Genomic DNA, 13,647 nt, shown 5'->3' with positions numbered 1-13,647 from the left:
GCATCAATTTTATCATTCAGTTTCCTTCATTTTTTTACATTTCTCTTTGTTTGTCATCTATTAGAACTTTGAAGTTACAATATGGAAAATCTATTCGTGTTCCTAGATTTCGTATTTTAAAAAGAGAGAGAGAAGTATAGATTTATTATTTATCTTTTACTTAATTAATTTTTTGTATGTATTAAACGTTTTTTTTAAATAATTTGGGCAATACATAGGATTAATTAAATTAATCATATAAACAGGAATAATAATTAAGATAATGAAATGATATATTAATATGCAGAAATACATATCTACGCACGCTCATACACACACACACACAGACACATATGCATACGCCATGTGTGTACGAGTGTATCGAATTGGTCCTAAGATATTAACTAGGAATCAATTTAAATATATATATAGCGGCGAACAGCACGCTAAATCATTAAAAAATAAATCATAAGACACAAAAAAGACAGACTCGACATATGTAGACTAATAATTAAATTACACATTTGATTTATGTAAATGGGAAAAAAAGAAAAAATGAAATCTGTGTTTTATTTTTTATGTTATGACAAGTATATATAATTAATATTATATATATATATATATATATATATATATATATATATATATATATATAATATGTCGAGTCTATCTTTTTATGTATCTATAAAATATATTAGATAAATAACAAGAGTAATGCGCGATAGCAATAATTTAAATTATATAAAGTTATTAAAATGTGTGATGATAGAAATGATTGTTTTTAACTATTTTATATAAAAATATGTTGAACAATGATAATGCTCGCAATATATTCCTGTGGTCTAATAAAATATACCCTAAGATATATATTTATATATAAATATTAAAGTATTTGCATACTTTTAATTATCGTGTGTTACAGTATACGAGCTCGATATATAGATTGAGTGTACGATAGAGGCAAGTATCAATCCAGTTTTGATTAATACAAATAAGGACGCTTTAGATAGAACAATAAATATAAAGATACGGAATTATTGTTATACAAGTTACGAAAAACTTGACAACATTGTGATTTCTAATGAATACCTGAAATTTGAAACTATTAAATTTATGTTATAATTATAATTATAAATAAATCTACTGAATAAAACTTCTTTACTATTTCTACATTTATCTCAGCCTATTTTACGACTGTTGCAAATATGGGAAGAGAAACTTTTGAAAATATTGGTATGGAAAATACAGTCAAAGAATAATTAATAATAAAAACATTCATGCAACATGAGAAAGATAAAACATGTTTTATGTATGTTGATAAATAATAATAAAATATTTTCTCAAAATTATCTCCTATCCAAACGCGCAGCTCATTTTCGCATGCTGCTATTATATGAATGAAGTATAAATTTTGACAAAGTAAAGTAATCTTTCTGAAATGGATACGAATAATAGATCGCTTTTGTGTGTTATTAGAATTCATTTTCAAAATTTCAGTCTATTTGTTAAAGCTTCAAATACTGGAATCAAATTACTTTAAACCTACAAAATATGCAGTTTCATTACGATATGGCGACTTTAAATACTTATGTACGTTACTATATATCGTACAGTACAAGGTTATATTGTAATCTCGATAAAGAGCGAGGATCAAAAAAACATTGTATTATAAAGAGCAGATGCTACCGCTTCCTTTTCATACCTTTACGGTATCCTTTACCAAACCAGCCTGGATTCTTTGGAGATGCTATGCTCGGAGTGTCTGCGCGAATCACCAGTGTACCTTCTTCCTGCTTCTGCTCGTTCTCTATCTTTGTCGGTGCAGGACAATCTCCGTCACGCTGATAATACAAACAGCTAAGAGATCCTTCATATTCCATACAAAACGTACAAGCTGGCTTGGGCTTCGGCGCCTCTATCGGTGCATTCGGTACTTGTATGAAAGGATAATAAAATAACGGCGTCAGTTGAGGATACATGTACATAGGAGGAAATGGCAAGCCCATGGATAAGAACGGTAACGCGGCGAAAAAAGGCGCTGGATAGGCAGTAGTTGTATCAGTTACTGTTACCGTCGATATGCAGTCATCTTCTTTGTCATCAGTTTGCTGCACTGTACACTTCACATTCTCATCGCTACTTTGACTCAAAGGCTCCTTCTTGATTGTCGGCTCTTCGAGACACGGTTGAGTTGTAGTGAGCTGTTCGCTAGTCTGAAGTTTTATAGCGTGAAAGAAAATCGGATCCTTCGTACGATTGTATTGCGGTATCTCTAATCCGAGATGACTCATTATTCTTTTCATCACTTCGTCGCATTTTCCGTTTATTTTTAAGACTGCATTTTCATCTTTCGGAGTCCATTGCAAATTGACAATGTACAGGGAAGCCCTTTTCTGAACGGGTCTGTCCATCTGCCATAACCATGGATATTTCTTGAGAACTTTTAGACTAGAACCTAAACATAGTATAACGTCTGCTTGCTTCGCAGCTCTGGATGCTCCGCTCCAATTGATTGGCCAAGGCAGATTACCTCTCTCACCGAAATGAACAATAGAATCTTGCAATAATGAATTACATCTGTGGCATAATCTTCCTGTTCCGTGCTGATATCGAGCAGTCTTTTCAGTAACATCAAAAAGCCTCCAATATTCCTTAGGTGGCTTGCACACCCTGCAAACTTCCACGTACATATTGCCATGAACTTCGGACAAAAGATTACGCGGAATGCCACTACGCAAATGTAATCCATCGCAATTTTGAGAAACTACGTGCTTGAGAACTCGCGCTTTGTATAATGCATAAAGTGCCATATGTGTTAATGTTGGTTCAGCTTGACTCAGATCATGATTCCTGTTATAATAAATAACAATAATAGACATATAGATAATAAATATAAAGTTTCTTTAAAATTATTATATCATAATGATTATTATTGTTATATTATTTTATTATTGATAATTCACAGCAATATCAAAGAGATATATCTATAATATAAAATAGCAAATAATATAATATAATAATAATATAAGTACATAATTGACACAGTTGATATAAACTAATATAATAAAAATAAAATAAATTATAATTATAGAAATAAGCATATTTATGAAACCTTTTGCAAGTTTTATTATGCAGCAATTTGCTAATTATAAGAAAAAGCATAAAAAAATAACTGATGTCTTATATTAAGTTTTAATTAAGATGATCCCTACCCAATGTCCTTCCCTTGTTGCATACGAGTCCAAACTCCATTAGTTCCTCTATAATCTGGAATAGATGCTGCTGTACTAATGCCAGCACCAGTATATACTGCAAGGGACGTTGCTCTGCTAATTGCTGCTGCCAAGCGCATACATTTTTCGTCCAAAATCTCAGCTGCATCTTCAACTTCTTCTAATCTTGCTTTTATTTTATCTCGTTTTTCTTGTCTACAAACAATATGTATGTGTTATGAATAATGCTTTAAAAAATTTTTAAATATCACGTTACTATCTAAATATGTTTTTATAGATATTATATTGTTAAATGTTTTGTTACACATAAAAGATATATTCAAAGTATAAAAATTCCTAAAAAGAATAAATATAATAAAGAGATAAACTCTCTAGAAATCTTACACAAATCACTTTCTTTCAAGACAAAATAAATTATGAATGATAGCTTCAAGCAGTCGTAAAAATTATTTGAAAAAAACTACACATATTTTTACAAAAAGGAAAGATTATTACCGTAAATTAACCTCTTTCACTACATCGCTGCACGAGGCTAATATCCCAGTTTCTTCCGCCGTTCTATCTATTTCGGATTTTTGTAAAATCGCTGCCACCTAAAACAAAGTGTCACGCTTGAGCGAGATTTGTTTACGATACATTTCCGTTCGAAAGAGACATTGTATGTGCCGGACGATGGAATCCGGACTTCGGACAATACGTAAGGAATGATCTTGTGAATGGAATTAAATAAAACGATATTGATTCGCACATACCTTCTTTAAGGTAGCTACTCTCTCGTCCTTGACTTTAAAAGCCTTCAAAGCGGCGGAACGTCTTCGCGATAGGAATTTCTCGTTACCCGTTTCCTCCATCTTTAATCAAAACGACATGCACAGTGCCGTATCATTATTATACTTGATATACCGCGTCCCGCGTCTCAATCAATTCACCAAAACAGTTTTCCGAATGAGCGTCGACATCAGTCGGCGTCTTTCGCGAAAGGTATCTTCAAATGTCGATGAAGTATTCCGTTTTGTCTTAATATCGTAGCGAGACATATGACAGATGACAGGTGATCGATGAACGAATCTCTTCGAAGGCTTGTTCAATTGCAATCGAATTCTAAGATTTCCCCTCTGTTCCCACTCTTCTCCTATAAGTCACATGTCACATGCACAGTCTAATTGTGTCATATTGGGTGCGCGGTATATCCGTCATTCTCGCTTTCTTATTCTAAACTTTAATATAATCACGTGATCAGGCGGCTATTCTTAATTTTTTATTCATCGTTGCAACAGATTTTTCCTCTTATATTCTGCATAAAAATGATAATTGACATTTTACAAGAGAGAGAGAGAGAGAGAGAGAGAGAGAGAGAGGGAGGGAGAGAAAGAGAGGGAGATAAATCTTTGAAAAATAAAAATATTTTAGATTTTTTTATATCGATTTCTAGTTTGACACATCAATAATAGTGATCTATATTGATTTTTATTTATAATTTGCAGAAAAAATTCGTATTGAAGTTTTTTGACTGGTGTTGCAACTATTTCGAAGTGATTGACCAATCAGGACAGAAGAGTCTCTCTCAAATTGGTCTTTGTACCTGTCTCAATTTATTTTCTTTAATTTATATAAATTGTTTGGAAACATGTCTGATGATTTATTAACTAAGGAAAAAGAGTTTCGCAGATTGAATCGCGAGCTTCAACAGAAGACTCATGATATGATAAAGGAGGTTGATTCTGTCATACATGCTCGCGATAGTTTGTTTAGCAATGCGAAATCGTACTTAAATTTCATAACGAAAGATGTAAAAACAATACATTCAGAAAACGAAACATTAAAGACAGATAAACAATCAAGAACATTAAATGAAATTGTTGAAATTCCATCAGAAAACCTCAAAAACATTGAGATTTCACTAAAGACGAATAATAGTGTGAAAAATAATGCTATTACTGATTCTGATACAATATCAAACTATCAATCATTGAGCAGTGTGGGAAATAATGCTATTGCTACGTTGTTTAAAGGCAAGATAGATATGCTGTATAAAGAGCTACAAGCGATGCAACTTGAGTATAACAAAAAGGTAATCCTGTATTTTATCAGGTTCATGCAATTTTTTTATATAATATTTAGGAAAAGCACATAGAAATTAGAAAACATATATTCTTTTCCATAAAAAGTTTTGAAACTTGTAAAAATAAATTTATAATTCTGTTTGTAGTGTGATTATTCCAAAGAATTAGAAGCACAAAAAAAGAAACTTGATGATATCCAAGTTAGATTGCATAATCAGATAGGAACATTAAATGATACAATCGCAAAGTTAGAAAATAGAAACTCTGATACAATATCAAATTGTCAAGTTTTGAGCAATGAAAATGTTGCCTTAAAAAAGGTATTTATATTTTTGCTACAATATGTATTTTCATTACATAATATTATTAATTTATTATGCCAAAAATATTTTCTTTTAGGACGTAGAAAATCTTAGAAAGCAGATAAATATATTAAGTCAGGAATCGACCAATTATGATGTAAGATTAAATAGGTCTCTAGAAAATAATGAGAAACTTAAGAATGCATTAAAATGTAGTCAGATAGAAGAAAAGGTAATTAATGGATTATCTCTCTAATATAAATGTGTACAAAATTTTATATACTAATATATATATATATATATATATATATATATATATATATATATATATATCATCTACTTTGTAGGAATTAAGGAATTCAATTAGAAAAATACAAGAAGATAAAAGAATAGCCATAAAAAGCTTGGAAAAACAGCGAAATGAATTAGTACAAGCATTTAAGAAGCAAATATTACTCATAGATAATCTGAAGAAACAAAATGTATGTGTATTGAAAATCATTAATTTCTTCTATTTGTATAGCATTGTAATGCAACTTTATAATCTTATAATTTTACAGATGTATTTAATGTCAAATGGGCAAATTCGCTTAACAGAAGAAGACTTTGCAAAATTATTGGAGTGGAAACCTTAGCAACTCTGATATAAAACATTTATTGAAAGACTGCTATGATTTATCTTTTGTAAAAGAGAGATAAAATTAATTTATTTTTTGTAGCCATTGTTTTGTAGTGTGCATTTTTTCAGAGTGCTTGTGTGTTCAAATATTCAAGATTCAATATTTGAGATATTTCGTACTTTTTAATAAATATTTATATTTGTGATTTGTAAGATATTGTTATTTAGTGCTCATTTTTACGAATATTTATTTTTGTTTCACTTTGCAATCACACCAATTTATTATTATACAAAATAAAAAAGTATATATCTGAAAAAAGCATATAAAAAAACTTTGTAGAATTTAAAATATTGCTGCAAAAAAAAAAAAGAAATTCAAATTGACAATCGAGCTATGAAAATATTTCGTAAATACTTTTGATGATTATCCTATGTACAAGTATTACAACAGACTAAAGTATAAAGAAAAACAATAAAAAAAGATTTATCTTCATTATAATTATAATATACCGAGTTCAAGTAATTTTTCTTTTGACAATTTCAAATGTCTCGTTTACAGTTTATTTATGTCAGTTTATTTACATAACTCGTGTGTATTTGTGTATATATGTGTGCACGCGCGCGTGCAAGGAATAATAACTGACAATAACAAACTCTTAGTGTACAAAAATTCAAAGCATCAGATTTTCGCCGCGCATTTTGACGCGAGTATAAATATTCATTATTTGCTTTTACAATCGTGACATGTCGAAAAGTGTCACGCGACGAGCTATACACCGAATTTAAAAATATGCGTCTCTCCTTTTCTCAAAATTATTAATGTTATTTCGCTGAATAATACACGAGCATTCGTTCTGCAATGGAGGATTCTAATTCTTAGCCTAAGATGATGTATACCGTTGTAGTACATGTCTAAAACTTACAAAAGCGCAATCAAAATTATTTTCGCAAATAATTCGTCGTAAACAATTGCTCGTTTACATAGAGATATTAAATAATAGCGAATATCACAAGTATATGGATAAGGACTATAGTAAAAGTCAGTATCCATTTCTGCACACAACTTAACTTGAATATAACATTACATTTATGCTTTTGTAATTTGAAAAAATTCGCAATACACTCTTTATTTAATAAAATACATTAAGTTAATGTTTCCTGTATCTAAATATGTATGTAGTTGTTCGCCATGCAGGCAAGTATGTTAATATGATTTAATTACAATAATTCTCAATTTATTTCTCCCTCGCTTTTCAGCCTTTTTTTTTATCATGGACAATATGTCACGAGGAAAATATTATTAATATCTGAATACCTAGGGATCGTGATACATATATGCAGATATTTAAAATGTTCTAAACATTTTTCTCTCTCTCTTTCGTTCATTTTTATATTTATTGAGTTTCAAAATTCAATCTTGAAACAATTATAACTTTCAAACGTTTAGAGTTTCACAGGATGTATAATTCTTCCTGTTGAGAGCACTGAAGTTGAAATTCATATAAGCGTTATTTTGTAGCTGTTATTTTCTCTGTTTCTTTTCAAATCACTTTATTCACCACAGATACTCATTTCCATATTGCACTGTAAATACTAAACATTTCTCTCTCTACTACAGTAATAAAAATTTTACAAAAATTTAAAGAAATTTATTTGAGATTGATCATTAATAAGTTAAGAATCAGCATGTTGATCCTCAAACCCTGTTTTAGCCTAAGGATAATTGAGGTCACTACCTCTAGACATTTTGCATTATACTCTTAAGTATAATTTTGTAAGATATCAATTTTGATCTCAGTCACACTAATTATAATACAAATTAATGTTAGCGTTCAATTTTCAATAGGAAATCATGTTATAACTTTTTATCTTTGTAATTTCAGATATTTTATCTAGGATTCAACTTGGAAATTCAACTTCGAAATTACGTTATACGCGAAAGCAATTAAGTTGCTACCATTGTAATGATATTTTGCATCCACATATTGATATAAAATTTTCTGGTCTTAAATATATCTAAAAATTGGACTTTTTTTTTACTAAAATGCATTACTATCTATGTGCTCGCGAAAATGTTTTATAATTTGTTTTATTATATTTTATTGCATTTATTTTTTTTGTATAACCAATATTATAATTTACAATGATCTTTTTATAGAGAGATGTAATAGCATGTATATTTTATTTTTCCCATTTTTGTAATATTTCTTATTTTATGGAAAATAGATTACTCTTTAATATTCTCGCGATTGCAAAACCGAAAAATATTAATGGCAATGTAATAAAAATGCACATTTTTTTTATGCACATTATCATGCTATAATACTTTGTATAGTAGATTATTTCTTATATTTTGTGTTTTCTGTGATACTATGGCCAAGTAATACACTCTGTTTTATATTTATAGAAAATAGCACAGACAGTAACACACCTAGCACATTGACTATGATAATTATGAAATAATTTTATCGTCTCTTTTTTTTTTTAGGTTACATTGCATTACATATATCTTTTGAAAGATATATAAAAAGCCAGAGCTTCTCCTAAATGCGACCAGAGAAGGACAATACGGTACAAAGGCATCCATGTACAGAATAAAAATATGGACAATTACATTAGAGACTTAAATAAATATTCTGATACGTATATAGCAATGATAATGAATATAAGTTTATTTTTGTTTTATGTATATGGCTGCTGCTGTATCGTTGTCCTAGATCGACTGATCATGCCAGATAGCTATAAGTATCTTTTTGACCTTCTGTGCGTTCCAAATATTCTTTTTCAATTAAAATATCTATACATTTCTGAAAAAATAAATAGAATTGAAACATTTTGAAATATAATCATACAATTATGATACATCCGTTCGAATCAAGAAAATAATCGTGCACATAAAAAACTTTTCATCACAAAAATAATATAATATTGAACAGATATAAAATAATATAAAATAATATAATATTGAAAAATTTTTTAAATAGACAAACAAATATCTCACTCACCTTGATGACATGTACTCTTGGTTTGAATCTAGAACTTAATTGGTTCAATACTTCTGCTACCAACTGTTGATGCTTCAATACTTTTCGCATTTTCATAATTCTAACAATTGCTGCCTGGATTAGAAGTTTCCTATCTTCTTCTATGTGTTTGTGTGTAGTTTCTTGTTCAACCTTTAATTCCGTCTTCATAGGTATATTAATATTTACCCTTAGTTTTTTACTGTTAAAAAAATAATAAAATAGTTTGAAATCAAATATATATATATAGGCAATAATAGATATAAACGGTATATACTTCTTGTATCCTGTAAAAAGTTCTACCGTCGACGATGGAGTCAGTTCAGCTACATCATCACTAACAGCAGTTAGAAGCTTAGCTTTCAAAAGTATTTGAACAACCTGTATAAAGAAAATTTTAGTATTATTGTATTGCTATGTTGTTATATTACTTCTACTATTATGCTATATTACCTGTAATAAAAAATCCATTTTTATTTGAGTTGCATATTGCAATTGTTGTATTGTCCATGATGTAGATCCATTGTATGCTAATAAAACTGCCATTTGAAAAGTCGATGCTTGCAATGTATACCTATTCTTGAAACAATTTGTATGTAGTTCTCCTTTAGACATATTATACAACCAATTTAACTTTCTGCCACTATGTTGTGAACTATAGAAAGTAGTGAATCTATGCACAGATCTCTCTAACTGCAAATTAAATTTTCAAATAATCAATTAATATTAAAAAAAAAAAAAAATTACAGAATTATATATATATATATATATATATATATATATATATATATATATATATATATATATAAATACTCTACCTCTGTTGGCAAAGAAAATGTAAAGGACTGCTGGAATGGCCATGAACCAGAGGATAAAACTTGTATACTGAAATCTATATCCAAAGGTTCAGCAGAATTTGTCAAATGTCTTCTGAACTGTTCGTTTAGATCCTTTGATACACCAATATCCTGCGAATAATCGCACTGTTTCCAGTAACTTTTAATAATAAAATAAATTACACACACACATACACACACACACACACACACACACACACATCTGATAAATCTATTATAAATAAATTGAATAAAGTGCATTCTCTACATATAGTTTAATAATACATTATCCTACCTGGAACATACGTTGCAACTTTGAAGTATACTCAAATCCACAAGCTTGCTTCAATTTAGAGATCATAGAAGCCTCTGCGTCATCGCTAGCAGACATGTGTTGCACTAATCGTTTCGCTAACATCTTACTGTAAAACTTTTGGAATACATCTTTATCTTCAATGTATTTAAATACTACCATCTATAAAGAAAGAGACTGCAATTGGAATAATTTTTTCATAAAACATTCAAGAAAAAAAAAAAGAAAAACTTACAACTTGATTAAGAGTATCTTCGAGCTCTGCTTCTTCCGGATTTTTACTGCTCTTTTTCAGCAACAAATCGCAGTATTTAGCTAATAATTCGGGTGACTTACTGCTGCTATTGGCTGCCCTTGTAACAGAGTTGCTATTGATAAACCGTCCACAAGCCTTATCCAAAGCCGCAACAAAACCGCTATCATTGTTAAATGCAACTAGCACTAAGGCATTATACTTTTTGTGCACCTCCAAGATCGTGTTAACATAAATTTTTGGATCCTACAAGTTAAAACAAGTTGTCGATATCCGATCTCTTGACGATGTATTATTATACATTTGCATATACAACGCAATTATTTTAAAATTGTGCATACATTAGCCGCGGAATCACCGCATTTATCTATAGCTGCAAGTCCCTGATTAGCTATGTGGCTTTCTAAAAGATTTCTTAACTCTCCGAGGCCATTAGGTATTCTCGCTACTAGCTGATACATTCTGCCCAAATCTGTATTCTTATCAGCATCCAATAGATTCTGGAATTCGGAATGAAATATGTCCAGATGTTTTTCGATAAGTACTCTTTCACATGTTTTCGCCAATCGCTCGTGAGTCGTCTGATGCAGATAAACGCGTACTCGCTTTTGTTCTTCTAATAATCTTTGTTCCGCCTACACGCACACACAAAATAAAATATATACATATAACATATAAAACACGTTCTCGTATATTTGATATATATATATATATATATTTATTTTTTTTAACTTACTTTTTTCATATATTCTGTTACAGGATTTTGTCTAAGAAATTCGGAACTTTCACGATTATAGAATCGTTCGGTATCTTCAAGGAAGATATTCTCAAAAGATTCTTTATATACTGTTAAATTTTGTCCTTTAGTACCTGGGTCTTCTTCATTTAAACCCAATTCTACATAACAATTAATGACGCCACTGACTAATCGGGTATTTATTGTTTCACCGTTACGTTCTCGTTCGATTAATTTAAGCACTGCATTAGTAACCTGAGAACGATTACACAGATTATACTTGACAGACCAGATAAAATATGATATTGAGATAAAGATTATTTACTTGTTTATTTAAATGCCTAAATAAATTATCTCGCCAGGTAACCAAGGCCAACTGATAAATTTCATAAATTCCTTTGCGACCCTCCTCGCACTCTCTGCGTACCCAATGACGATTGAGATATGCACATACGCCATTTAACACTTTACTGCTGAACTGATATTCCTCCCATTGTCTTGTGTAGAACTGCAGCACATCCTCGTCCATCAAATCAATGCCATGCTGTGCAAGAAATTATATGCATAAATATTATGCTTTCATAATAAGCATGATATTTATTATATGTATATTTACTTTGAGTAAACTAATGAGATAATTCCTAAGAAATTCACGCAAACGTTTGTATAATTCCAATCCTACTAATTGTGCACCTCCTTGTTGAATTTGTCCCTTTTTACTCTTGCTCGATGTCCTAGTGAATTGTTGATGAACGCTTGTGCAATAATTATATACATGTCTGTAGAAATTTTACAATATAGCAGGAAAATACCACGAAGATTTAAAGATTTAAAGATTAGAATTTATAGAAAAAGCAAAAAAATAAGAATAGGAAGAAACATCTTTAATACAAAGGATACGTGTACAATTCTATGTATCTCGGTTTTGACATACATTGTCTGTTATAAACTTGTTCTATGCCCTCGCGTAAGTCTCCCCAGATTTGATCCAAATCAATCTGCTTGAGGCCCGGAGGGCCACCTTGATGGCTTCCAGCCCCCCCACCTCTATGCCCTGACATTCTGTTCCTGTATGCTTGTCGAGTGAGCGTCACTGTTATTAGGTGCGACTACAATTTCTGTACAGATAAATATAACATTAACACTTATCGCAATGAGATCTAGTCATTTATACATATATGTTTAGCGTAATGCAAAATATAATTTTTAATAATAATAAAATATAAATGCAAAGTACAGTTTGTTATAATAAAATATACAATAAAATATAAATTAACCGAAGAAAATCTATACAATGCTTCTATGTTTATTAAATACTTAATGTCTATTAAATACTTAAAGTACAGAACAATTCATTGAATATATCTTATATTATCCACTAGCTGTTCAGAATATTTTCTAACTTGAAATCTCAATAACAGAAAACTGCATAATTGAACAATGTTGTATTCCAAGTCATCAGATTTTACCGAAATGACTCCAAAATTTGCATTCACGAGAAGCGAGGAATATATGAAAGAGAAAGGTTAGTCGAATTGGGAATTCCGTTACATCGTGCGATACGCGACTCGTTCGTCAGGAGAGAAACAGAGAGGCAGGAATGAAGAGAGAGGGAGAGGGAGGGAAAGGGAGAGAGAGAGAGAGAGAGATAGAGCGAGAGAGAAATATCGGAGCAGAAACGAACAACTCGCGTTCTTTTTCGCGCTCTCTCTCCCTCTCCCTCTCTCTCTTTTTTTGAACATCATATTTTTTTTCACGTGACGAGCGAAAGCATCAAAGATGAAAAAGCACCATAGATCGCGAGCAAAGAAAAGTGTCCAACTCACCTATCGACGTTCACCACCACATAACAGGCAACAACGGTTGAAGGACGATTCTCGTGTGAAAATGCGTTGCTGAGTCAGCTCTGTTCCACGAACGTCGGACGTACAATGTTGATGTTACGCTCTTCCCCGAAAGAAACTCACAATTCAGAGCTGTTCGCTCGTTAACTCCGCGTCCCCCGTGCAACGAGGAGCACAGCGAAATCGCACGAGTAACCGAACGAAACCAACGTACGTACCCAAAAACCTCCCCCGCGCCCGCGCATCAGCCACTACGTTTCTGACAGGTTAGGTCGCAGCATCGCCAACCGTGATACGTCACTTTACCCCGCGGCACGTTTTTTCGCGCTAGATCGCACGTGGGCTCGTAAGTTACTAAAAATTACTAAAAGTTACTAAAAATTACATTATATATAGCTTATCTCTGAATGGATCGGTCTTTTTTTGCATTACATTATTTGAATTAA

At 31.0% G+C, this 13,647-nt stretch overlaps 3 protein-coding genes across 4 annotated transcripts; 1 reads left to right on the top strand and 2 right to left on the bottom strand.

The window, feature by feature from the left end:
• Nucleotides 1-645: 645 nt before the first annotated feature.
• On the bottom strand, nucleotides 646-4,111 carry LOC126857666 (NAD-dependent protein deacetylase sirtuin-7). Its single transcript, XM_050607313.1, has 4 exons — nucleotides 3,965-4,111; nucleotides 3,708-3,805; nucleotides 3,192-3,407; nucleotides 646-2,829 (listed from the first exon to the last, which is right to left on the bottom strand). The coding sequence occupies exons 1-4, from the start codon at nucleotides 4,061-4,063 to the stop codon at nucleotides 1,662-1,664; spliced, it is 1,581 nt and encodes a 526-aa protein (XP_050463270.1). The 5' UTR covers nucleotides 4,064-4,111; the 3' UTR covers nucleotides 646-1,661.
• Nucleotides 4,112-4,598: 487 nt separating this feature from the next.
• On the top strand, nucleotides 4,599-6,594 carry LOC126857675 (testis-expressed protein 9). The gene is made up of 5 exons (XM_050607327.1): nucleotides 4,599-5,283; nucleotides 5,422-5,595; nucleotides 5,675-5,809; nucleotides 5,925-6,059; nucleotides 6,138-6,594. The coding sequence occupies exons 1-5, from the start codon at nucleotides 4,840-4,842 to the stop codon at nucleotides 6,210-6,212; spliced, it is 963 nt and encodes a 320-aa protein (XP_050463284.1). The 5' UTR covers nucleotides 4,599-4,839; the 3' UTR covers nucleotides 6,213-6,594.
• Nucleotides 6,595-6,734: 140 nt separating this feature from the next.
• On the bottom strand, nucleotides 6,735-13,484 carry LOC126857664 (cullin-1). Of its 2 annotated transcripts, none has more exons than XM_050607310.1 (13): nucleotides 13,184-13,484; nucleotides 12,258-12,475; nucleotides 11,974-12,136; nucleotides 11,683-11,901; nucleotides 11,358-11,612; nucleotides 10,963-11,256; nucleotides 10,604-10,867; nucleotides 10,351-10,530; nucleotides 10,038-10,202; nucleotides 9,673-9,912; nucleotides 9,497-9,600; nucleotides 9,202-9,421; nucleotides 6,735-9,003 (listed from the first exon to the last, which is right to left on the bottom strand). In XM_050607310.1, exons 2-13 carry the CDS (start codon nucleotides 12,416-12,418, stop codon nucleotides 8,923-8,925), a joined length of 2,346 nt encoding a protein of 781 aa, XP_050463267.1. In that variant the 5' UTR covers nucleotides 12,419-12,475; nucleotides 13,184-13,484; the 3' UTR covers nucleotides 6,735-8,922. The 2 variants fall into 2 exon arrangements, with proteins under 2 accessions (XP_050463267.1, XP_050463268.1); XM_050607311.1 differs by having other exon boundaries at nucleotides 10,038-10,187.
• Between the last annotated feature and the right edge of the window lie 163 nt (nucleotides 13,485-13,647).

This window comes from Cataglyphis hispanica, chromosome 22, assembly GCF_021464435.1.
Source record: "Cataglyphis hispanica isolate Lineage 1 chromosome 22, ULB_Chis1_1.0, whole genome shotgun sequence".
NCBI lineage: Eukaryota > Metazoa > Arthropoda > Insecta > Hymenoptera > Formicidae > Cataglyphis > Cataglyphis hispanica.
Note: the sequence above shows the minus strand (reverse complement) of the source record. Positions and strands in the feature narration are given on the sequence as shown.